At 47.3% G+C, this 27,344-nt stretch overlaps 1 protein-coding gene across 4 annotated transcripts in view; it reads left to right on the top strand.

The window, feature by feature from the left end:
• ndfip2 (Nedd4 family interacting protein 2) overlaps positions 1 to 27,344 on the top strand; it is an 80,745-nt gene that overhangs the window by 11,494 nt on the left and 41,907 nt on the right. For all 4 annotated transcript variants that reach the window (XM_033022938.1, XM_033022937.1, XM_033022940.1 and 1 more), the window contains exon 2: positions 24,381 to 24,528. In XM_033022938.1, the coding sequence (XP_032878829.1) occupies positions 24,381 to 24,528 (148 nt within the window). The remainder of the gene's footprint in view (positions 1 to 24,380; positions 24,529 to 27,344) is intronic.

Genomic DNA, 27,344 nt, shown 5'->3' with positions numbered 1-27,344 from the left:
TTGACTTCTCTGTAAATGTGGACATTAGCTGTGATGTTTTAAGCTTTTCAAATAGTGCTTAGCAGTTTTCAATAGAGCTCATTGCTGTTACTTATTCGCATTTCCATAATTATCCAGAGTCTAAAATATTACAGCTGGTGGGACCAACTGCATGAGTGCCCAAAGGAAAGGGCAAAGACAAATTCCTGCTTGACTTAACAGATTGTGATGACTATTGATATTTGAGCACATGACTATTCTGAGTTAATTGCTGGGGTTACTGACTCATGAGAGTCTGATTTCTCATGATTATGATATTGGTGTATTTTCAAAGCTTATTTTTTCAATAACGTGACTACAGCAAAAGTTTAGAATCAATTCTGCATGGTAAGAATCTAAAAAGTAGACTAGACTTGGTCAATACCTGAGTCTGTAAGGCATTTTTGTTGTACACAAGAGCTCTGTATACTGGTGTAAATTGTACACAAATATACCTTCACTATCACCTCCCAGATCCATTTGCGCTTCAAAACACAAAATGCAGAATTTCATATTTTCCCACAGTATACTCCATTTGCCAAATCTTTGCCCACTCATTAAACCTATCAATAGCCTTTGTGTCTTAATGCCTTCAGTGCAATTGATTATCCTATTTATCCTTAGCAGCCACACTATTGGTTCATTCATCCAAGTTATTTATATAAATGATTTAAAAAAAAAAAAAAAGAATGTCCCAGCAGCGATCCCTCTTATTATCGTGTTAACAAGAAACTGATCCACACACATCCTCTTGCTGTTTCCTGTAAGCCAGCCAATCTCCTATCCTAGAGCTCTTAATTTACATGATGCCCTGTACAGCACCATTTGTCAAATGTCTTCTGGAAATTTAAGTATTGTTAATCTACTAGTTTAGTTCATTTACCAACTTAACAAACCACTTCTGCCTTTTTTTTTTTACCATATAAAAAAAACGATTCCAATCTATACATTTTCCTAAAGAATGACTTATTTGAAAATGAATATTAACGTATCAATCATCTCACTAGTCGTTCAAGGCCTTGAGATGAAGTTCATCAGGGCCTGAAGATTGACAGCCTACAATTTCAACAATTTTTTTCAGTATCACTTTTGCTGGTGATGTGAAATGACTTGCATTACTTGGGTAAAGTCAATACTCAATCGACCTGCTGGTTTCGTCTTGAAAAAAAATGTTTTGTGCAGATTTCCCCTTGGTCTGGAGTCCCTTCACACATTTTCTAGTGATTGATTCGTACATAATCTCTGCTGGAAGGGTCAGTTTAACTGGAAGTTCACTGGTCAGCATTTTACAATTGTATCTGTACAATTGGAGCATTCGTTTTGTAGATTTTTTAAAAATAATGCTACAGTTTAAATGTATTGGTTCCCTACTTGGTGAGTTCATTTATAGTGGGTCATTTTAATTTTACTTTTATATGGTTGGCATTGTTCCAATTGTAACAAGAGTTTGTAGGGAACAACATTTTTTTGAAATTTCAATAATTTGCTTTAATTCCAACACCTTTGACAGGTCCTAGTTAATTAAACCTTGAGCCTCCTCATTAGTTCTGCTGCAAAGCAACAGTTTTTTCTCTGGCACATGAACATGAATGATATGTGTAAAGAGTTTGAATTACTATGATTTGGACTGCTGAATTTGGGAGTCACCAAGTTTGGGTTCATATTTCCTGAACTACATAAATTGCACCATGGTGTTGTCAGTGTGGCTTTACGTGGCGGGCCTCCATCTTCATCATATATTCTTAATGTTGATCGTTTCCTGTACACTATACAAGTCCCACATAAATATAGCAGGTTTGTGATGCATGATTATGAATGTGTCACAGGCCTTTCCTATCCTTTTGGATATGAAATATTAGAGACCTTGAGATATTTAATGAGAATTTCCTTTTACAACAGCATAAGATCATAAGTAATGGGAGCAGAATCAGGCCATTCGGCCCATCAAGTCTATTCTGCCATTCCATCATGGCTGATCTATCTCTCCCTCCTAATCCCATTCTCCTGCCTGCTCCCCATAACCCCTGACACCCGTACTAATCAAGAATCTATCTATCTATCTATCTCTGCCTTAAAAATATCCATTGACTGCTTCCACAGCCTTCTGCAGCAAAGAATTCCACAGATTCACCACCCTCTGACTAAAAAAATTAATTTTCATCTCCTTAAAGGAACGTCCTTTAATTCTGAGGCTACAGCCTCTAGTCCTAGACTCTCCCACTAGTAGAAACATCCTCGCCACACCCACTCTATCCAAGCCTTTCTCTATTCGGTATGTTTCAATGAGGTCCCCCCTCATTCTTCTAAACTCCAGTGGTTCAGGCCCAGTGGTCATCATAAGTTAAACCACTCATTCCTGGGATCATTCTTGTAAACCTCCTCTGGACCCTTTCTAGAGCCAACACATCCTTCCTCAGATATGGTGCCCAAATTGCTCACAATACTCCAAAAGTGGCCTGACCAGCACTTTCTAGAGCCTCAGCCCCGTTTTTATATTTTAGCTGTCTTGAAATAAATGTTAGCATTGCGTTTGCCTTCTTTACCACCGCTCCGACATGCAGGTTAACTTTTTGAGAATCCTGCAGCACTCCCAAGTCCCTTTACACCTCCCATTTCTGGATTCTCTCCCTATTTAGAAAATAGTCTACATCGTTATTCCTACTACCAAATGTATGACTCCTCACTTTGCTACACTATATTCCATCTGTCCACTCTCCCAACCTGTCCAATTACTTCTGCAGAGTCCCTGCTTTCTCTGCACTACCTGCCCTTCCACCTATTTTCGTATCATCCGCAAACTTGGCCACAAAGCCTTCAATCCCCTCATCCAAATCATTAATATACAACATGGAGAGGAGCAGCCCTAGTACTGATCCCTGCGGAACTCCGCTAGTCACTGGCAGCCAACCAGAAACAGACCCCTTTATTGCCACTCTTTGCCTTCTGCCATCTAGCTAACCTGCTATCCAAGCTGCTTACTATCTGCCCTTTGATACCCTAGGCTCCCACTATTCTGCTTTAATCCCTTGTACAGCGGGAAATATTGGCAATTTTCCAATCGGCTTGAACCATACCAGAGCAATGATTCTTGAAATGTTACTATTAATGCCTCCACAATTTCTAAAGCCACCTCTTTCAGAACCCGAGGGTGCAGTACATCTGGGTCCAGGTGACTTATCCACCTTCAGCCCTTTCAGCTTCCCAAGCACCTGCCCCTTAGTAATAGCCATTCCACTAACTTCCACCACATGACGCTTGAATTTCAGGCACAATACTGGTGTCTTCAACTGTGAAGACTGATGCAAAAAATTACTCAACTCCACTGCCATTTCTTTATTCTCCATTATCACTTCTCCTGCTTAATTTTCCAGCGGTCCAAAGTCCACTCTTGTTTCTTACTCTTTATATAACTGAATAAATTTATGTTCTCTTTTATATTATTAGCTAGTTTACCTTCGTATTTCATCTTTTCTCCTGGTAATCCCTTTTTAGTTACCTTCTGTGCTTCTTTAAAAGCTTGTCAATCCTATGGCTTCCCACTAATCTTTGCAATGTTATATGCCTTCTCTTTTAGCTTTATACTGTCCTTGACTTCCCTTGTCAGCCAGGGTTGCCTCATTCTCTCCCTAGAATCTTTCTTCCTCTTTGGAATGAAAAGATCCAGTATCGTCCAAATTATTCCCAGAAATTCTTGCCATTGCTGGTCCTCCCTTGTCATTTCTGCTAGGGTCCCTTTCCAGTCAACTTTGGCCGGCTCCTCCCGCATGCCTCTGTAGTCCCAAACTTGTATCCTCTGCAGCATCCAATCTTCTCCCCACTAGACTTCGCCTTCCACCATGATTTAGTTAGTCGCAAGGCCGCAGATCATTGGTTCTTGTGGTTAGACAGGGGAGTATTTATTTCTAGCTCCAAGCTGCCAACTGAGAATTCTTGACCACCTTTTCTTGCTCTTTATTATTATTTTTTGATTCTTCATTGATAATTATTGCATTCAAGTGAGTTATCGTTCCCATAAGTCAGACACCTTGTCACTAATTTGTGTTGTCTCCAGTATTACTGATAATCATCGAAAAATGTTTTTGTTCCCAAATGGGCCAAGTCATGTTCCTAATACAAAATGCATGTAATAACTTCCACGTCATTTTCAGTCTCGTGTCTACAGAATATTACCAAATAATTTTGCTATTTTAACTCGGTCACAAACCCCGAGGAAGCTTTCCATCCAATAAGCTAGATGCAGCATCTTTCTTGTGGCAAATTACAACATACCCTGTGAAATGCCAATCCTTCTTTCAGATTTACCCAATGCTTCATTAATACTTTCCTCATTTTATTTAATGCTTCCTAGAATTTTTTAACACCCAGCACATATAACTATGGTTAATACTTATTAAAGCACCAACCAGTTTTCCTACATCACCAATCCATCCACTTTGGGTTTCCTATTTTCTGATCAAGAGTCTCCCATGTCAATGTTTGTTTTTCCAAGATTGTCATTTTCAATAATTGCCACTGCCATATCCACTTTCCAAAATCTTTTTGTACAAACTGTGAATGTCATTTGTGGTGCAAAAGGTAAAGAATAGTTTACTTTTCTTCCCTTTCTCCCACTTCCTCCCTTACCGCAACACTATGCCTTATCACAATGCATTACATCTGCCCAACTCCCCACATAGAAAAACAATACTCGTGGTTAGATTCAGGATGCAGTGATCTTTTCATATCAGGGAGAGTATAACTTTGAACAGTAGGATTTAGCTGTCCTCCCTCTATTTAGAATCCCAAGGACTCGGCTTGGCGCTCAAGCAGTTCTGTTACGTGCAACTATTCTGTTACGTGCAACGACCTATTAAATTCCGTCCCGACAAAACTAAATTCTAAAGGCCTTCGATCATTGTCTTAAAATAAGCTTAATTGCAGCAGAGGATTTGAAAACTGCCCTCCTTTATCTTCTCTATTTGAGCTGAATGGCATATACAGGTTGAACCCTGATTTTCTGGCAACTGATGGGTCCACCCACCCCTATAATCTGGACAAAATTACGAGAGCTTCGTTGAAAAATCTTGATTGGCCAGAGACGGCATTGAGTGGAGAGCGCTCTTTCGGGTTGTGTCCTTCCGTCGAGAAAGAATTAACTCATCAATATTCTCTCCTAACTGTTTTGCGAAGGCAAATACAGTAAGCCCTCATTTTATTTGACCCCTTTATAACATGGAAGGAGGAGGAAGTGGTGATATGAAACTTGGAGGCCACGGCCCCCCTACCTGGAGCTGCTGATAAGCTCCACCTTGGAAGCGACAACAGGTGAAAGGGGAGGGAGCCCTATTGTGACTGAGGGGGCACACTGAAACCCAAAGTGCTGGAGTAACAGCAAGGGTGCCTGTCCGTGTTCTTCAGCGATCCTGACCAGCTAAATTGCTCCAACACTTTGTGCCCTTGTGAAGAAGGGATCACTGGATCACCTTGCAGTTGGGTGTGGGGTCGGAACCAGAGCTCTAAGCGGCCTTGGAGATGGGTCATTCCATTCACATTCAGTTTAGTTTAGTTTAGAGATACAGCACAGTAACAGTGACCCTTCGGCCCACAGAGTCTGCACCGACCAGTGATCCCTGCATATTAACGGTATCCTACACACACTAGGGACAATTCACACATACACCAAGCTAATTAACCTATGTACCTGTACGTCTTTGGAGTGTGGGAGGAGACCAAAGGTCTTGGAGAAAACCTACGCAGTCACGGGGAGAACGTAAAACTCCGTACAGACGGCACCCATAGTCAGAATCGGACCCGGCTCTCCGTCACTGCAAGGCAGCAACTCTACTGCTGCGCCACCGTGGCCTTCCCCAGTTTACATCTTATATTTGTATTATTTAAGTTTCTGGCTCTCCATGGCACTTTCGAGCATGGGAGGGGTGTCATTAGCAGGCCGGGGGTGTATTGCCGTTTCATTATCATATGAACTTTGTTAGCCTAGAAAAAGGATAATCCAGAAAGGCTCTGGCTCTGGGTGCCAGAAATTCGGTGTTCAATCTATATCACCTTCTGTAATGTTAATTTAGTTCCAGGAATCATCTAAAGTGGACTCTGTTCTCTATAATAAAAAGTAATCTGATGATGCAACAGAATGACCAGAAAAAGATAGGCAAGTATATAAGGCTGTAGATGGAAAGCATTAAATTATAAAGGTAAAGGCAAAGGGCAAAAGAGTGGCAAATGGATATCAGATGGAGATTAGGTCACATACTTGGGAGTGAAAGTGGATTAGCAGAGCACTTTCTAAAACGTGAAAAGCTAAGTATGTTGGAGGTACAAAAAGAATTGGGAATTTGGGTACAATCTTACAATGTCGGGGATAGGGACAAAAAAAATAAACATGCAAATGAAATGCTGACATTTATATCCAGAAGAATAGAATGCAAGGGAGCAAATTATATCATGGCTTTTATATTTTCTGATTGGACCACTGCAGAGTACTGTGAGCAGTTTTGGGCACCGTGACTTAGGAAAGATATATTGGCCTTGAACAGAGTTTGCTAGAATGAAGCTTGGTCTCCAGGGGTAAATGCCAGAAAGTATCTTTCATGGCTTGAATTACCCCAAAGTGCATTCCGCTCATTTAAGTACTTTACGTTATGGCCATTTTTGCAGGAAACATGGCAACCACTTTGTAGACAACTAGATTCCACAGACATAAGAAACAGGGAACTGTTGATGCTGGAATCTTGAGTAAAACGCATAGTACAGGTGCACAACCTTTTATCCGAAGATCCAAATAACGAAAACCTCCGAATAGCGGACATTTTTTCGGTCCTTGAAGAAAGGTCCTTGAAAACGTTCACCGAGGGCGGCCCGCAGAGGTGACAGCGGAACCTCCGGTCGGTCCTCGAAGAAAGGGGAACTAAATCCCCATTCATAAAAGAGAAGGCGAGGGTATATTGCGCGGGAGGGTTAATAATTGACAATCTGCTGCTGCCTGCCCGCTGAGTTAAAAAGTTCCCACGGTAGACTCACGATACACTGTGTATCGTGAGTCTTGCGTGGGAACTTTTTTAACTCAGCGGGGCAGGCAGCAGCAGATTGTCGCTCCCTTCAGTTTCACCCCACCTACATCCCTCTGCTTCCCGGCCATGTGTGTGACCCCTTCCCTCCCCTCTCCAGCTCCCCGCTCATTGCACCGGCGCGGGGGCTTTGCACTGTCTTCACGTCGGTGATGACAGCAGGTCAGTGCCAGTCACCGGAGACGTCACGACCAACGGGACACCGACCCCCAGGCCCACTGCAAGCACGGAGATCCCAGAGACCCACAGCCAGCAGCAGCCCAGCCCCGTTCCAACTCCAGAGGAAAACTGCAAACTGGCCGGAGACGTCAGGACCACCAGAAGCCGTTCCCCGAGCTGCGCCCCCTCATCGGGACACCGACCCCCAGGCCCACTGCAAGCACGGAGATCCCAGAGACCCACAGCCAACAGCAGCCCAGCCCCGCACCAACTACAGAGGAACCTGGGTTGCGGATGACGGGGCGCAGCTCGGGGCGTCGGGGAGCGGGGCCCATCGGGGAGCGGGTTCCTGTTGGTCCTGACGTCTCCGGCCACCTGCCATCCTCCGGGAACTGTACCACCCTTGCAGGAGAGCGGGGTTGTTTGCAGTTGCAGAGGGAGGGGGCAAGGGCGGTACAGTTCCCAGTCTCAGCTCCAGTCCAGGGGGGTGGCCGGAGACGTCAGGACCAACGGGACACCGACCCCCAGGCCCACTGCAAGCACGGAGATCCCAGAGACCCACAGCCAGCAGCAACTCCAGCCCAGCCCCGCTCCAACTCCAGAGGAACACGTAGGGGCAGAAGCTGATGGTGTGCAAGGTACGTCTTGTTCTTGGGGTGGCGGATGAGGGGGCGCAGCTCGGGCTGTGGGCAAACTGCCACTTGTAGCCGTAGTGCCCATCGGGGAGCGGATTCCTCTGGAGTTAGAGGGGGAGGGGGGTATTGTGCTGTTTGATCGCCCCCTGCTATCCCAGGGTCAGGGAGACACAGCGGCTTTTTAGACTGGTGGGCAATCACTTCCAAAGTTCTGCCCACACAGTCAGTACACCTCTCCTACACTGCATTTCATACAGACATTTATTCTGCAAGAAAAAACGACATTGAAGACTCAAACTCGCGACCGAGTAACTGCCGGGATCAAGGCGCAAACTCGCGACCTTGCGGATATGAGCCGAGCACTCTACCACTGAGCCAGCCATTAAAATCTACGCTAAAAAATTTCCATTACGAAGGCCGACAAATTCTGAATTACGAAAAGTGTCTGGTCCCAAGGCTTTCGGATAAAAGGATGTGCACCTGTACTGGGATAACTCAGTGTTGGAGGCGGCATCTCTGGAAGATCTGGATAGGTGATGTTTCGGATCAGAACCTCAAGGACAGGTTTGGAGGGATAATAGACCAAGTGTAGGCAGGTAGGACTAGTGGAGCTGGGACATGTTGGGCCGAAGGGCCTGTTCTCACACCGTATTACTCTATGACTCTGACTCGGGTTGATTGTAGTGTGAGGAAGAAAGCTGGAAAAGAGGTGGGGCAGATTAAAGCTGGCAAGCTTGTAAAGGTGCTTTAAATGCATCCATATTTGGCTTATGTGTTGGTCTGCATGATAAGAATTGAAAGTTGAAAACTGCAGATAATGAAAATTAAAAACAGTGCTAGAAATATTCAGCAAGTTGAGCAATGTGTGGAGAGAAAAGCAGGATTAATGTTTCTGATCGCTGACCTTTCATCAGAAGTGGTCATTGGAAAAGTGTATCAGTTTTGGGGATGGGGAAGGGCGGAGAGACAGTGCCCAATGTCTGAAAGGGTGGAGACCAAGAGAGACTGCAACATAAATAGAAGTGTTACTGGCTGAGGGATACTGGAAAAGGCTGATATTATCTATTTTGGTCGAGATATAAACAGGACAAGATGAATGTGGTGAGACAGTTTAAAAATTAAAGCAATGAAGACCTGTCAGTTACTGAGCACAGCAGTTACTGGAAATCTGAACTAAAAGTCAATACTGGGAAATATTCAGCAAGTCAGGCAGCATCTGTGGGGAATAGTATGAACAGTTTTGTTACAAACATGAAAGGCTGGTTATCTGAAATGATTGAACTTATTGTTGAGCCCAAAGGCTTTATGTGCTGAGCCTGAAGGTGTATACTGTCTCTCAAGCTTGGATTGGGATTCATTCAGTAGTGTCAGATGCCAAAACTAGGGCGACAGATTGGGAGCAGAAAGGAAATTTTGAAATCACTTCTTTTTTTATTTGAGACTAGACCAAGTTTGCTCCCCCAACGCACCCATTCCCTACCCGTAGCCACCACTGGAGGTGTGGTCCTCCAACTCAAGCCGTTCCCGAACGTAAGATTCCAGCACTCCCCTCCTCCTTCAGCAGTGGGGTTTAAAAAAAAATTCCAATTGCTCTTGCCCTGCATGTTGCAATAGCAATTCGCCCACCCTCTCCTGTGAGGTGAAAAGTTCAGAGTGTTCCTGTGTCGCAACATTGTATCGAAGTGTGTTGGAAGCCGGCAGGAATGATTTTAACAGTAAAACTATTGTGAAAGTTGGCAATTTTAAAGCTTTAATTGCGAATAATGTGAATAGCCATTGTGACGTCATCAGTTGAAGCTGGTCTTTTTAAATTCAAAGTCTTGATTTGTTTAAACATTAATCAGTAATAAGTCGAGAAATAAAGCATAAAATGTTCAGGTGAAAAAGTACTCTTTCAGGTGCCTGCAATAATAACAAATCTGGTTTAAAAAAAAAAAAAACGACTTCCAGGATCTGCAATTTTGTCTCGCATCATCAGACTTTACCACAGTGTGGCAACCACTGGAAGTAGGCATCACGGCGGGGTGCACCATCTCCCCATTGACCTTCATTATGGCAATGGAGCTCATTATCAGAACATCAAAATGGGTTGTGGGGGGAAAACGGCTACAGAGTGTGGTCAGCGATTGCCGCCTATATGGACGATATAACAAGACTAATAACCACTATCCCCTGTACCAAGAGACTTCTGGAAAAACTTCATCAAAACATCACATGGGCAAGGATGAAGATTAAACCGAGCAAGTGCAGAAGCATCTCCATTGTCAAAGGTCAAGTCAAGGATCAAAGATTTCATATTGACGGATATGTTCCAATTGTTTCAGAAATGCCAGTGAAGAGTTTGGGCCGATGGTATGATGCAAAGCTCAAGGACACCGAGCAGTTTGAACAACTCAAAAAGGATACCATCAAGCACATAGCTCGCATCAACAAGACCTTGCTACCAGGAAAACTCAAGCTGTGGTGCTTCTAATTTGGCATACTACCAAGAATCATGTGGCCTTTAACTATGTATGAAATCCCCATCAACAAAGTGGAAAAGCTGGAAAGAATGATCAGCACACGTGTGAAACAGTGGCTTGGACTTCCACGATGCTTAAGTGCTGTCGGACTGTACACTGCAAATTGGAATTGGCCATTGCAGGACTTGTGGAAGAGTTCAAATGCACTAAAGCAAGGTTGGTTATGACCCTCACTGAATCTGAAGATACTGTTATTCGAACAGCGGCCCCCAGTGTTGCAACGGGGAGGAAGTGGACTCCATCAGAAGCCGTTCAGAGTGCTAAGTCTGCTCTTCATTTCCGGGATGTGGTTGGCCAAGTCCAACACAGGAGAGCCGGGCTCGGGCTCGTACCAAAAGCTCCTCAATGGCACAAGGCAACATCAGTGTAGAAGATACGGCTCGTGGTGGAGGAGGTGAGAAGACGGCAGGAGGCAGAGCGACATGCCAAGGCTGCCTCAATGGCCAAGCAGGGCCAATGGACTAACTGGGAGAGCCTGGAAAAGAGGAAACTCAGCTGGCGTGACATCTGGCAAATGGAAGGATCTCGGCTAAGTTTAGTCATCAGAGCAACGTGATGTTCTGCCATCACCCCATAACCTGAAGCAGTGGTTCAGAGAAGACCCCACTTGCTCCCTTTGCCAAGCACCTGCATCACGAAGGCACATTTTAACAGGATACACTATGAGCCTCGGCCAAGGGCGTTACACTTGGCGGCATAACCAGCTGTCATCAATCCTTGAACCGAGGCGAACGATCACAAATGCTTCCCCACCAACATCGGCAGGAAATGTCCACTTCACAACATTTGTACCAGCAGGCCAACCTCCAGAGCACCAGATAACATCAAAGGATGCAAGCATTCTGCATCCTGCTCGGGATTGGAAAATGGAAGTGGACTTAGAAAAAAAGCTTGTGTTTCCCCCAGACATTGTGGCTACAACATTCCGGCCAGACATGGTCCTGTGGTCCACAACAGCCAAGTTGGCATATGTTGTGGAATTGACAGTTCCATGGGAAGATGGTGTTGAAGAAGCTTAGGAGAGGAAAAAGACCAAGTACTCTGAACTGGGAACTGAAGCTTCCCAGAATGGCTGGAAGACCAAGATTTTCCCTGTCGAAGTGGGATGCAGGGGATTTGTTGCTACATCTATGACCAAATCATTATCAAATTCTGGAGGAAAAAAAGCAGCAATTGATTTGGATCAAAAGGAGAGATAACAATTGGGCTTCAAGATGAAGACAGGACGGTATGGAATTGAGGGGGGTGTAACTGGGATGCCAGGTATCATCGCTGAGCCCTCGGGAGATGTTACAATACAATACAATTTTATTTGTCTTTGTTTCTGCAGTCATACACACAAGAAAAAGACCCAAGACACAACACAATTTACACAGACATCCATCACAGCGCATCTCCTCGCTGTGATGGAAGGCAAAAACTTATCCCTCCCCTGCACTCCCCATTCCCCTCCCGATGTCAGAGTCAAAGCCCCCGGCGGGCGATGGTAATTGACCCGCGGCCATTAACGCCGCGCCGGGTGATGCAAGGCCGCGCTCCGGGTCTTGTTGGAACCCCCAGCGGGCGCTAGCAAAGTCCCACAGCCATTCCAAGCCGCGCCGGGGGATGATATAAGGCCCCGCTCCAGGCACTCTTCAACCCCGCAACTCGGGCGGGTGAAGTCGCCGTTGCGGAAGCCCCGAAAAGCGGTCTCCGAGCAGGGACCCGCGGGCTCCCGGTATTACTGTCCACCAGACCTGCGGTAAGCCTCCGAATCTCCGGGGGTCCGTTCGCAGCAGCGCGCCTCCCGCTCCGAACTCGGTCAGCTCCGCGATGGTGAGTAGGTCCGCAGCTCCGCGACTGGAGCCCTAGGTCGTTCCTGCTGGAGGCCGCTCCACGTTGCTCAGCCCGAACGACAACGGAAACCCGACAAGGAAAAGGTCGGGTTCTCCGTGCAGGGGAAAGATTTTAAAAGTTTCCCACCCCCTCGCCCCCCACACACACACATACCCCGTCAAAAAAAATAAAAACTACATTGAAACAAGACAAAAAATAATAAAAAGACAGATGGACTGCAGAGGCCACTGTGACGTGAGTCGCGCCGCCCACCGTTGTGGGCTTATCAATGAAATGTCAAATAAGGAGGGTTACTAATCGACAGTGAAGGTGATCTCTGCCTAGAGGGGAAAAATGTCAATCAGAATATGTAAAAATGTAATCGTTACCGCGTAGTGTTTTTGCAAAGATGTAAAGACAACCACATATACACACACATCAGGGCTCTCACTTAACTTTTTTGCTCTGTTGCCAGCCGGGCAACCTAGGCAGCTTTTTAGGTTGCCAAATGATAGTTTAGGTTGTCATTTAAGACTGCTTGCATGATGCGTGCGATAATGTGCTTGGACGAATTGCGTAGTTACCAATCGGAATTATGCTTAATGAAGCATTCACATATTATTTCTGCTTCAAATAAAGTCAAAAACTAAACATATTCACCAATCAAGACATGATATATACCACAATGACATGCAGCAAAATTATAATACAATATCTCAACTCTTTTTACACATTGCAATGAATGCAATTTCTATTTCTTTCCACTTCCAAATAAAAATGTGGTTGGATTATTCAGCGTATGATCAACCTCGGTGAGACCAAGCGCAGGCTTGGCGATCGCTTCTCACAACACCTCCACTCTGTTATATTCCGGACAGCAGAATGAATAACAACTTACACGCAGGCTGCCTGGATCACAAGAGAGATTTATTACACAACATTTATTTACTTTGACGCAGTTTGACATTGTGGCAGTTCAGTCGTGTGAGAACTTGCTCGAGGATTTCCAGATGTTCTACCATGCCTTCTGTGAATATCAGTAGGTCATCCTGGTTGCGCACACACAGTGCGGAATGCCTTGTAATATTTGGTCCATGACAGACTGAAATATTTTCGGGTCGGATTTCGCACCATAGGGCAGCTTTGTATGCGAATACAAGCAAGTACTGCTGACTTTCCTTATCGACATTGAGTTGGGCATAAGCGTGAGACAAATCCAGTTTAGTGAAGACTCTTGCTCTGCTAACTTCTGCGTACAGATCTTGCGAGGTTGCTAACGGATATTGTTCGTCATCAACGGCTTGGTTGATTGTGACTTTGTAATCACCACATAGTCGAACAGTTTTATCGGCCTTGGGTACGGCCACAATTGGCGTTGCCCAGTTACTCTGGTCTGTCATCACGAGTACTCCATTCCGTTCTAATCTGTGGAGTTCTACCTCCACTTGTTGCTTTAGTGCATATGGTACAGGTCTTGGTCGACAATACACAGGTCTCACATCTTGCTTAAGTCGAATGTGTGCAGAGTACCCTGCTATTCCCGTGTAACTGTCACCAAAAATGTTTGCATGTTTGCTTATGACGTTTTCAAGACGTGATTCTGACAAATTGACGCTGAAAATGTTCTTCCAGTCTAATTCTATTCTACTCAGCCAATCCTTTCCAAGGAGGAGGGTTGGTTTATTTCTGTAACTGGCTACTATGATGGGCAGTGTTACTGACTGACCATTATGCTGAACTTTACAGTTCATTTGTCCAAAAGTCTCCAAAACTTCGCCCGAGTAGGTTCTCAGCTTGACCTTACTCTCAAACAATGGTATCTGTTGGAACTTTGTTTCGTACAGGTCTTTGCTCATGACCAAACAGTCTGCTTCCGTGTCAATACACATCGATTAACTGTTCATTAATCAATAGTTTAGTTCGAAAGTCCTTGCCTTGGCTGGTTGTAGGCTTATTGATGTTGGTTGCATAAATGGTATACAACCCAAGTTCATTTACATTTGGGTTCACCTCCAAGTTGTGAACTCTCCGGTGTTGTTGCTTGATTCCTGCAGATTGTTGGTTTCCTGTTTTAAGCTTGGCCCAACATGCTGAGGCGATATGGCCTTTCTTCTGGCAGTTGGCCATTTTGAACTGACAAAATTGGGATGAGTGTTTACCGTTGCAACGATAACAGCTGGCTGAACTTGGCTCACCACCATACTTTGGTTTTGGTTTAGCGCTTCTTGGTTTGGCCATAGACACTGCCTTGTGACTGTGAACGGCCACTGCAGTTCGTGGTGGACGAAACCCGCGAGCATTCTTTGGTGCCATCTCCATTGTGGTAGCAATCTTGCATGCTTTCTCGAATGTGAGATCTGGAGTGTTCATCAGTTTGGACTGAATTTGTTCATCCACTAGACCAGTGATATGGATGGCAAATTCCGCTAATAATGTCAGGGGGGGCCACAGAAAAATTAAAGAGCCCAAGGGGGCCATGAACTAAAAAAGGTTGGGAACCACTCACTAGACCACAAACAAATCTGTCGCGTAGTGCTCGTCCAAGAAAGGTTCCAAAGTTACAGTGTAAACTTAAGTTTTTCAAGGCAACAATGTACTCATTGATTGCCTCATTCTGCTTCTGGTTTCTAGTGCCAAATTTATAGCTTTCTGCAATTTCCAGAGGCTCTGGGTTGAAGTGCTCCTCCAACTTCTTTATAATGTCATTAAATGGCACGTCTTTTGCCTTTAAGGGTGCAAGGAGATTCACGAGTGCCGTACACTTCAGGACCGATCTCCGTGAGCAGAATCGCTTTCATGCGTTCGCAAACGGCCTTATATGTTTCAGTCACTATCTCTCCTTCACCACTAATCTCCAATATATTGTTTGCCGTGAAAAACATGTTTGCTCTGTCCATATAGGAGCTGAACGGCTCTCTTGTCAAAAGTGCCAATGTTTCCAATGTAGCTCATGGACTCTGCCATCGTGTCGTTCTCTCTTTTTTTTAAATAAAAGGTCTGTTCAAAAACCCCGAATTCCTGTCTGTTCTGGTGTAACAATTCACCTGAAACTTAGCTGTACAAAGGCTATTCACCTTGAGGATTTCGACAAAAAAGCTCAGTCTAAAATGTTATACAACCCCAAGGACGACATTTTGCCACATAGACACAACATAGAGATAGCCTGACAAACGCTCGCCGATTTATCCAGCTGCTGTTTTAAACTACAGTCCCCCGCATAGACGGATCTGCAGGCCTCTCATGTCCAGCTCGCAAACAACTGCGACACAACTCCGTATTTACTGTTTAAAATGTTAAACAATACTGCGTGTTGCAAAATAGTCCTGCACTGTATTTAAAGGATGAGTTCACAAACTCTATTCCATCCTCGTCGCCAATTTTGTTATATTCCGGACAGCAGAATGAAAAACAACTTACACACAGGCTGCCTGGATCACAAGAGAGATTTATTACCCAACATTCCCTACTTATATACAACACCAACTCATTAGCATATACATGAATATGCATGAATACATTACACACTTAGTTTGCAATAACCAACCTGATCTCCCGGTGGCTCCCATTCCAAATCCTATTCCAAATCTGTCCTGGGCCTCCTCCATGGCCAGAGTGAGGCCCACCACAAATTGGAGGAACAGCACCTCATATTTCGCGTGGGTAGTTTACTCCTCAGCGGTATGAACATTGGCTTCTCCAATTTCAGGTAGTCCTTGCTTTCTCCCTCCTCCTCTCCCATTCACAGTTCTCCTACAGTCTCCAGCCTCTTCCTTTCTTTTTCCAGCCCACCCCCCCCTCCCCCCGACATCAGTCAGAAGAAGGGTTTCGACCCGAAACATCGCTCCATAAATGCTGCCTCACCCGCTGATTTTCTCCAGCTTTTTTTGTCTACCACCCATTCACACAAGTTCTGTTATCCCACTTTCCTCACCCACTCCCTACCCATTAGGGGCAATTTTACAGAGACAAGTCAAACTACAAAGCCAATACGTCTTTGGGATGTGGGAGGAAACCCACACGCTTGCAGGGAGAATGTGCTATATTCAACACACAGTGCCCGAGGATAGGATCGAACACAGATCTCTGGCGTGTGAGGCAGCAAGTCCACCAGCTGTGCTACTATATTTTATTTTCCAACACAAAAAGATTATATGTTGATAACTTTGGTTACTAAAAATAAATAGACTATCCATTTCCAGCCTCAAATCTCTGTCTCCCTTTACAACTACTGTATGTTTTAATTCAGTTCAAGACTATGGGGCAGTACATTGGCCATAAAGTTGCCAGAGACCCGGAATTGATCCTGAATATGGGTGCTGTCTGTATGGAGTTTGCTCCTTTTTCCTTTGATCGCTTGGGTTTTCACCGGGTGCTCTTGTTTCCTTCCACATTACAAAGGTGTGCAGGAACCTTTTTCAGACCCAACCCAAAACGTAATATTTTCCCTTTTGTCCAGAGATTTTGTCTGACCTGTTGAGTTACTCCAGCTTTTTGTGTCTATCTTCGGTTTAAACCAGCATCTGCAGTTCCTTCCTACACACACGATACTATACGATAGAATTGTATTAATCCCAGGAGGGAAATTGTGTTGTGTGTATATATTATACGCACACGCACACGCACACGCACACTCACACTCGCACACATATATAGTTATATATTCATATGTAAATATACACTGTTTTGTTTTCTCGTTTATAACATTGTTTACAGAGTACCATTGTCAAAGTTTGTTTCTTAAAAAGCAGATAGCAACAAACGTTGAAGATAGACCATGGCAATCTTTAATTAAGTCGTAAGATCTACAATGAGCACAAATGTTGCTTAGTGCTTCTCGGGCTCCCATTCACAGAACTAAAGCGAGTTAGCACAATTATACATTTTTCTTATCGGTAAAACACTCCTACCAAGTCTGAATATGGCATGACTGAAAGATTCTGTAGCCTTTCACAATATAGGAAAGCTGGGTCCAAATTGAGCTCATCCAATGACAAGTTATTACTTATCTCTGGAGCGTCAGCTATTTTTTTCAATCTTGGCTTCTTTATGGCCTTGAAGAAGCACATGTTATAACTGCAGGCTGCCATCTTAATGTTTTTATTGAAAACACAACCTGTCCTCCATATTGTGTTTCATATAATTTACAAAGGCATTCAGATTTGGCACCGAGCCATTTTTTTTGTTCTACTATTCCATGCTTTTGTAGAAGAACAACAACTCCATTTTAGATTTGACTATTAGATTTGACTATTTGCTCTTTCATTATGTTTACATGTTCTGTTGTGCTGTTGCAATAAGGATTTCATTGTTTTAACTGGGACGTGAGAGAATAAAACACTCTTGACTCTTGACTTACGTCGCTAATGTGTGGGATAGAACTAGTGTACAGGTTGTCGGCGAGGACTCGGTGGGCCAAAGGGCCTATTTCCACGCTGTATCTTTAAATTAAACTAAAAACACTAAAACCAGAGGGACTCTAAAGAAGGGTGTCTACCCGAAACGCCACCCAATTTCTTCTATCCGGAGATGCTGGCTGCTCCATGGAGTTTTACCACACAATTAAAGCATGGAATAGTCTTCACCCCACCATAATTACCCAACCAGACGCAACTAAATTTAAGGTTCATAATTTGCTCCCTCTTTAACCTTTATAAAAACTATTTTACCTCTATAGGGTGGAACGGACGTGGCGACAAACAGACTTAAATTGTCGAAATTCTCGGTTCAGATTCTGTTTGCTTTGCTTAGTTTTTTTAATTTATTTTATTTTTATTCTTATTTTATTATTATTACTATTATTATTATTTTATTTTTTTCTTTAGTTTAGGGGGGTTTTGTTTTTCCTTTTTTCCTTGTCTTTTTATCTTTTTTTTTCCTACATTTATAAGTTTTCTTTTAAAGATTTAACTATATTTACATAGACGGGAGGTCTATATTCAATGTGTATTTTGACATTGGTCTCATATTAGGTTATACCTGTTATTAATGTAATCCTGATCCCTATGTACCAATATCATTGTTATGTTTATCATTATTCTTTTTGCTTTTTTATGTTTTATTTTTGTTTTTTTGGGAAAAAAAAAACAATAAAAAGATTTTCAAAGAAAGAAAGAGAAAGAAATTTAAGGTAGCTCCTTTTTCCCCAAGAACCCTTTTTTGCTTATGTCCACCCTCCACCGCCTCCAGTTTAAATTCCATTTGGAATATTTTTGGAGGACCAGGAAACCAAGAAGCAAGAGTTACTCCAGCTCCAGGGAGTGATTCTGCATTGGATTTCCCGGGTGGGTGTCCCGGGTGCTTGCCAAGCCGGGCAAAATGACAGGGCTTTTAGTTTGCCCGGTGGGACTTTAGGTGGCCATTGGCAAACGGGTAACCGTTAATTTCGAGCCCTGCACATATACACACACACACACACACACACACACACACACACACACACACACACACACACACACACACACACACACACACACACACACACACACACACACACACATATACACACGTACAAGATCAGACTTTTAATAAGTACAGACCAACTGGACCCTGTCACAGGGGAGGCCTGGTCCCCCAGCGCAACCCGTTCCCCAACACAATATTGGACCACTAACCCGTAGCCCCCACGGGAGGAGTGGTCCCCCAATATAAAGACACACACATATATACATATACACACGTACAAGATGAGAGTTTTAGTAAATACTAGACCAAATGCAAACCCGTTGGGTCTGCTTGCCCAACACGCCTGTTCCCTACCTGTCACCTGTTCCCTCCACGTTCAATATATGATGGAAATCTTCAGTGAAGCTGATCACTGCTAGCCGAGCCATTGTAACGTCATCAGTTGAAGCTGGTTTTTTTTAAATTCAAAGTCTTTTGATTTTTTTTTTAGACTTTTAATCAGTAATGTCAAGAATAAGTCGAGAAATATACCATAAAATGTTCAGGGAAGGTGATCTCTGCCTAGAGGAGAAAAATGTCAATCAGAATATGTAAACATGTTATCGTTACCGCGGAGTGTTTTTGCAAAGATGTAAAGACAACCACATATATATACACACACATATGCACACACATACAAGATCAGAGTTTTAATAAGTACCTGACCAGGGGGGACCCGTTGGGTCCCGTCCCCTCAACGCGCGGCGGGGGCGGCGTCACACACACAATAACCACCCACCTCCCCCAGACACGCACTAACCACCCCCCCTTGAAATTATATTAATATTAATTGGCTCCTTTTACCTTCCCGCTCTATCTCGAGGGGCAGAGAGAGTGGGGCAGAGAAAGAGAGAGAGGGGGAGGGAGGAGTGGGTTGAGGGGAAGGGGGTGGGAGTTGTAGACGGGGGAGGGAGTTGGGGAGGGGGAGGGTGATGGAGGAGGGGGGGAGGAAGAGAGGGGGGGAGTGGGGTAGAGGAGGGGGAAGTGGGGGAGAGGAGGGGGCAGAGGGGGGGAGAGAGAGAGGGGGGGAGAGAGGGAGAGGGCGGACTTGAACTCTGTGAGCAGGTGGCGCGGACGGGGCCGACTGCGAGCGGGCGGCGGGCCTCGGCATTTCTTGGCACCTCTGAAGCCCTCGGCCGAGTGCGAGATGACTCCGAGCGGGAGCCGACAAAATGCCTGCGAGTCGGGGAGGGGGGTTAACGTAACTCGCAGCTCGTGGAAAACAGTGCCCAGGAGGCTGCGCGTTGAAAACTCTGCAGCTCTCGGGACCTCTCTGGACCTCGCGGGACCTTGCGGGACATCTGAAGCTCTCAGAAGCCCAACCAAATTACTGCGTGTTCAGCGGGAGGGGGATACGTAATCCAGAGCCCTGAGGCGGAGGGTGGGGTATTGCGGACGGCCGAGTCCGAGTTACGCGGGGGGGGGGGGGGGGATTTAATTAACTCGCAGCTCATGGAAAACAGTGCCCAGCATTGTGATGTCATCCAGCTCACTTCAGCTCGTTAGATTTTTAAAAGATCTCAGATTGGTGAACAATTTTAGTAAAAAACTCGGGAAATAATTAATCAAATTTTCAGATGAGGCGATTTTCGAGATCATGAGGTAAATCTCTACAGGAATATGTAAATTTCACGGTTTTTGAGGAGATGCGAATCACAGAAAAACACATAAATGCACACATAAATAAATACATCCACATCCAAGATCAGAGATTTCCATTATAACTAGACCAAGTGCAGACCCGTTGGGTTTGTTCCCCCAACGTGCGTTTGAGGGGTGGGGGGGGGGGCGGGGTGGCATGCGGCGTCACACACACTAACCACCCCCACACACACACTAACTACCCCCCTTGATATTATATTAATATTATTAATTTGCTCCTTTTACCCCATAACCGCCCTATCCACTGACGCATAGCCCCAACTCGCAGGTGCGTCTAGAGAGGGATGGGGGGGGGGGGGGGGGGGGGCGGTAGAGAGTGAGGGCAGAGAGAGAATGTGGAGAGAGAGAGAGAGGCAGAGACAGAAGGGCAAGAGACAGACGGGGTGGGGTGGGGGGGGGGGGGTGGTGGGGATGCGGAGAGGGTGGGTGAGGGGGGGGAGGAGGGGAGCGAGAGATGGGAGGGGGGAGAGGGGAGAGAGAGAGGGGGGCTGAGAGGGGGGGGGAATGGAAGGGGGGAGAGAGGTGGGGGGAAGAGTGGGGGCCTCACCGGAGAGGAGGTCTTCCCCTGTGACAGGTAGAGGGGAGAGAGGGAGGAAGGAGAGGGGAGGAGGTGAGAAGAAGGGGGGGGGGTGGTAGAGGGGAGCCGGGCGAGTTAGTGGGCTGCGAAATGCGGAGAGAGACAGAAGAGGCCTCTGACTCTCTGGAAACCCACAGCTGGAATGAGCGGGCGGGCAGGGGATGAGAGGGGCGGGCTTCACAGGCTGCGCCGACAGTGAGGAGAACCTCCTTCAGCGCGTGAGTGACCTGCAGAACAAAGATCCTATAGCGAAGCTGAGCTGTAGAATCTTTGTTCTGCAGAACTTTCTCGATCTTTCTGCGCCTTTTGAAGAATGGGGGGAGGGGGGGCTAACGTACCTCGTGGAAAACTTTGCATGCGCGTTGACAGCAGCTGCATTAATCCAGAGCGGCGGGGCCACGAGGAAAGGCAGGAGGGGAGGGGAAAGGGGGTTTAGGGGAGGGAGTGTGGGGAAGGCAGGGGTGTGAGGGAGAGGGAGGGGGGGGGAGAGGGGCGGGAGAGAGAGAGAGAGAGGAGAGAGAAAGAGGGGAGAGGAGAGGGGGAGCGGGGGGGAGAGGGCGAGAGGGGGAGAGAGCGAGAGAGGGGGGAGAGCGCGAGAGAGATGCGGGGCAGCAGATCGCGTGGGCCCGCATGAGCGAGGCACGGAGCGATCTGAGGACGGTGAAAAGCAGCGGGGAGATCAGCCGATCGTGACTTCCGCTCAGGGAAGCGCACCCACCAGCGTGACAGAGCCGGGCCGGGGCGGGGTAAGACGATCGGGCCTCTGACTCTCACCGGCTTCTGATTCTCTGGAAACCCACAGCTGGAATGAGCAGGCAGGCGGGATGGGAAGGGCTTGGCTTCACGAGCTGCGCCAGCAGTGAGGAGAAGGTTTTTCAGTGTGCGTGAGCGATCTGCAGAACAAAAATCCTATAGCGGAGCTGAGCTGTAGGGTCTGCAGCAGAACCTTCTCGATCTTTCTGCCCCTTTTAAAGAACAGAGGTGGGTGAGCCGGGCGAGTGAGTGGGCTGCGGAGAACGGAGATAGAACCGGGTTAACTCTGGAAACTGGCAGCTGGGCGGGGGGAGGGGCGGGGCTTCACGCGCTGCACGGGCGTCGCTCGCTCACAGCCGGAGGCAACCGGCTTGCTTCTGAACCCTCTCCGTCTTCCCCGCCCGATCGTAGAACATGGCGGCGGCCCTTATCATCGCGCGGGGCACGCAATGAGAACGTGGCCCTGGCGGCCATTACTCCCTCTGGATCTTTTGTCCGCAGCACAACGGGAGGTGAAAATGTGACTGAGTGGGGGGGGCGTGGGGAAGAGTGGGGAGGAGGAGGGAGACGGGTGGGGGCAGTCCATCTATTCCCCACTCCCTATCACCCCCTCCTCTTCCTCTATTCCCACACTCTCCCTCCTCACCTCCCCCATTCCCCCCCTCTCCCACCCTACTCCCTCCTGTACCTCAATTCCCCCCATTCCCCCTCTTCACCTCCCCAGGATCTCGCTTGTCTTCCGGATCTGCAGAACTTGCTCGTTCGAGAAGGAGTCGGAGAGCCAAATGCCAGCGCGCGTCGGGGGAGGGGGGGTGGGGGGGGGAGTGGGGTGGGTTGGGGTGTTGACGTAACTCGGCCTCGTGATGCCGGCAGCCGTTGATAACTGCCAGCTGACAACAGCCCTTTAAAGCCGCTAAAGCAAGACGCGTTCGTCCACGAGCGTGCGTTGACAACAAAGAAGCACCGGCTTGTGACTCTCTGGAAACCAACAGCTGGAATGAGCGCGCAGGGGATGGGAGGGGTGCGCAGGCGGGCGGGGCTTCGCGGCTGTGAGGAGAAAGTTCAGCGGTAGCGGAACGGAGCTGCAGAACTTATGAGGAGAAGTTCAGCGCGTGAGGAGTCGCTGCCCCGAGATCTGTAGAACAAAGAAGCTACAGGGGAACGTAACTGTAGAATCTTTGTTTTGCAGAACTTTCTCGATCTTTCTGCACCTTTAATCCACAGAGGCCGGGGGGGGGCCAGGGCCAGGACACAGGTGGGCCAGGATTGGTGGGCATGTAGGCATTGTGACATCAGCAGCTGGTGAGCGCCGTTTAGATTTTAAATATTGAGTTTTGTGAACAATTTAATTCAAAATCTGAGGAAATAATTGACCAAGGAGTGGATTTCAGAACTCATAAGTTAAATCCCTACCGAAATTGTAAAAATCTCTACGTTTTTGCGTCTGGTTTTCGAGGAGATACGTCTCACATGCAAAATGACACACACACAGTTTTAATATATAGATAGATAGTTATGATAGATATGATGATGATATGGTAACTTTTTTATCCAACACCTTTTCTCATTGGCTGTGACAGAACTGCAGCAGTACTTTGAATTGAGCTGTTGTTATGATTCTGTTTGCTTCTTTTCCCATGATGGTTCTGTTGTTCATTGGGCATAGCATTACACTGTGGCTTCTCCAGGCTAGGACTTTTTTGGGGGAAGTCTGGAGCAAATTTATTATTTAAAAAATAGTGCAGATGGAATTAGTTTTTTTCTTATAAGCTTTTTGGAAAAAACAAAACAAATTATCCCATTTTAAGTTGGGGATTTATTCCTTCATGCAAAAAAGACAATTGGTGAGGTGCAGCATCAATTTTGTTTAAACCAAGTTGATAAAAGAGTGAGAGCATGAATTTGATACCACAGAACAGTATCCGTATCTCAGAGCAAAAAAAAGGCTGCTGGAAGAACCCAGTGGGGCAGGCAGCATCTGTGGGGAGAATGGACTGACAACACTTTCGGTTGGGACCCTTCTGGAATCCTCCTTCGGTCTAATTTTAAATGCAATGGTATCAATAATAGAATGGGGCTTGGAATGAACTGTTGCACTATTTTTAGTATGTGCCTCCCAAAATATAGACATCTTCCATCTGCTTGGTTAGCGTTATGCAACTTGGTTAGCAACTTAACGTTATGATGGAAAGTGGGGTCTATTCTAGCAGTGGAGAATGTCACTTAACGAACAAGTGTGTCGAATTTAGGTCCATTCTCAGGTGCATAGGATAAGTGGATGACAGTGGTGCTGTTGTTAATCTCTTCATTTTGGAATGGTGAAGCCAAAAACACATCCAGAATTAACCCTGCCTTCATTTTGGTGTTGTCAGTGAAGTTTACTTTGCATTAATTGGGTGCTGCTAGAATTGGAACTAGATTTGAAGATCAGGGTGGGAGGTTTGCTGAGAATCGGTTGAATTTTGTAATCATTGCATGTTATCACGGGTCAGTTAAGAAACAGATGGCAAATGGTATTGAAATCTCGATGAGGAGTTCTGGGGGTCTCCTCAAATCAAAGATAGATGCAGCTGATCCTAAGTGCTGCTATTGTTAGCAACTGACCTTGGAGAATCTAAATAATTCAGAAGGAAACCAATAACAAACAGGTTCTTCGCTTGCATAAGAACACATGTGACCAAATTGCAGATGGTAGAAAAAAATCTGAGATGTACTGAAATTGTTTTTCTTTTAATAGTTGCACAATGAAGATGATTCTTCACAGTCACCTGAAGCAATTCAGCCAGATGTTCCCATGGCTCCTTCTGAAACATTGCCATCTGAAACGGAGGTACCACCACCACCTTACAGCAGTGTCACGATGGGAGCAACTGCATCCGCCACAGGTGCGATCAGAAATATCTTAATTGTTTTATTTTAACTTTTGCATTAGTTGTAGCTGCTTTCATCAATATTTCATCGATAGTTGTTCCTCATCCCCAGTTGATGTTGCAAAGGTACTGGTGGGAGAGATTACAATTCAAAAGACTAAGAATTGAATATACTTTCATAATGCTTGAGATAAGAGCCAAGTTTTGATCCAATGATGGCAAGGTGTGTCATTGTTTTTCTGTATCAGAATGGTGTGCGGTTTAAAAGTAAACTTGTAGCTCTCAGGATTGTGATCAACCTATTCTTCCTATGTTTCATGTTGGTATAGATCTTTGGTATAAGAGGAGTTCTTGAAGAGTTATTGGTGATTAGTTCCATTTTTCTTGCTCAATATATATGCTGCAGCCCCAATGTAGAATGAATGATCGTGGTGGTGTGATATATGTTAATCAATTGGTCTGGTGTACCCTGGATAGTGAGTGCTAAGCTTCTTAAATGAAGTGTTATCACACTTCTGACAAACCTTTTAGAAATAATTCAAGAATCAAGAAAAAAGTTACTTATTTCTGATCGTTTATTTTACTGTTTTAATTTACTTTACTGGACCAAGTGCAGACCCGCTGGGTCTGTTCCCCCCCAACGTGCGGTGGGAGGGGGTAGGGGGAGACGGGGTAGGGAAGGGAGGGGAGATCGCTGGGTCCCGTTCCCTCAACGTGTGATCGGGGGGGGGGGGGGGGGGGCTGCGGCTTCACACGCACACTGACCACCTGCCATACACGAGGGGGGGGAAGCGAGAGGGGGAGAGGAGCGGGGAAAGAGGGGGGAGAGAGATAGGGAGGGGGCAAGAGAGGAGGTGGGGAGAGAGGAGGGGGAGAGAGAGGAAAAGGGAGGGAGGCGAGGGGAGAGGGGGTTGGAGGAGGGGGTTGGAGGAGCGGAGAGGGGTTGGAGGGGGGGGAGAGGAGGGTTGGTGGGGGGGAGAGGAGGGTTGGTGGGGGGGAGAGGAAGGTTGGTGGGGGGGGAGGGGAGATGGGTGGGGTGGAGAGGGAGGAGGAGAGGGGGGGAGAGTGGGGAGGGGAAGGGAGAGAGGGGGTGGGGAGGGGCGGGGAGAGGAGGAGGAAGGGTGAGGATGGCGGAGAGATTGTGGAGGGGAGGAGAGGGGGAAGGGAGAGAGTGGGGGATGGGGAGGCGAGCGGGGAAGGGGGGAAGGGGAGAGAGGGGTGGGGGAGGAAATGTGAGTGGTGGAGGAGGGATGGGGAGAGGGGAATTGGGGAGAGATGGGTGGGTGGGGGGGTAGAAGGGGAGAGAGGGAGGGGGCAGTGGAGGAGATGGGGAGAGGTGATGAGGGAGGGGTGAGGAGAGAGGGGTGAGTGGGAGAGAGTGGGGGAGGGGGGAAGGGGTGCAGGAGGGGGAAGAGGAGGGGAAGAGGGTTAGGGGAGAAGGCGAGAGAGGTGGAGAGAGATTGGAGGGGGAGAGAGGAGGGAGAGAGTGGTTGCGGGGGGGGGGGCGCTGCAGCTTCACACGCACACTAACCACCTGCCGTACACGAGGGGGGTAGGGGGAGACGGGGGGGAGAGAGGTGGGAAGAGAGGAGGGGGAGTGGGGGGAAAGGGAGGGGGGGTTGGAGGAGGGGAGAGGGGGGTTGGAGGAGGGGAGGGTTGGTGGGGGGAAAGGGGTAGAGGGGGTTGGAGGAGGGTGGAGGAGGGGAGATGGGTGGGGTGGAGATAGGGGAAAGGGAGGAGGAGTGGGGAGGGGAAGGGAGGGGGTGGGAAGGGGGAGGGAGGAGGAGGGGGAGAAGGGAGGGGGGAGGAGGGGGTGAGGAGAGGGGAAGATGGAGAGTGGGGGAGAGAGAGGGGTGAGAGGAGAGGGGGAGGAGGAAGGGTGGAGATGGGGGAGGGGAGGAGAGCGGGGAGGGGGGAAGGGGAGAGAGGGGTAGGAGGTGGGGGAGGGGATCTGAGTGGTGGGGGCGGGATGGGGAAGGGGAGAGAGGGATTGGGGGAAGGGGGAGAGATGGGTGGGGGGGAGGGGGAGGGGGAGAGAGAGGGGGATGGGGGAGGGGAGGAGATTGGGGAGGGTGAAGAGGAGATGGATAGGGGGAAGGTGGGTGGTGTAGGGGGAGAGAGGGGTGGGTGAGGAGGGTAGATAAGGGTGGGGGAGGGGGAGAGGAGAGGGGGAGGGGGGAGAGGAGAGGGGGGGGAGGTGGAGAGAGATTGGAGGGGGAGAGAGGAGGGGGGAGAGGTGGAGAGATATTGGAGAGGGGAGAGGGAGAGAAGGGCGGAGAAAGGAGGGGGAGAGGGAGAAGGGGGGGCGAGAGAGAAGGGGGAGTGAGAGATGGGGAGAGAGAGAATGGGGAGGGGGAGTGGGGGAAATGGCAGGGGGAGGGAGGGAGAGAGAGATTAGAGGGGAGAGAGAGGAGGGGGTGAGGGAGGAGAGTTGGAGGGGGGGGAGAGAAAAGGAGGGGGAGGTGGAGGGGAGGTGGAGGGGAGAGAGAAGAGGAGGGGTGGAGGAGGGGAGGGTGGAGAGGGGAGGAGAATAAGAGGTGGAAAGGGAGGGGGCAGTGGGGGAGGGAGGAGAGAGGGTGGTAGAGTTGAGGAGGGGAGGGGGGAAGAGAAGGGGGGAGAGAGATGGTGGGAAAGAAGTGGGGAGAGAGAAGGGGGAGAGGGGGGGAAAGGCAGTGGGAGGGAAGGAGAGAGAGAGCAGAGGGGAGAGAGTAGTAGATGGGAGAGAGGGAGAGGGTAGACGGTAGTGAGAGTAGAGGGGGGAGAGGAGAGGGAGGGAGAGAGAAGAGGGGGTGGAGGGGGGAGAAGAGGATGTGGAGGGGGGAGCGAAGAGG

The sequence above is a fragment of the Amblyraja radiata genome, chromosome 6, assembly GCF_010909765.2.
Source record: "Amblyraja radiata isolate CabotCenter1 chromosome 6, sAmbRad1.1.pri, whole genome shotgun sequence".
Classification (NCBI taxonomy): Eukaryota; Metazoa; Chordata; class Chondrichthyes; order Rajiformes; family Rajidae; genus Amblyraja; species Amblyraja radiata.
Note: the sequence above shows the minus strand (reverse complement) of the source record. Positions and strands in the feature narration are given on the sequence as shown.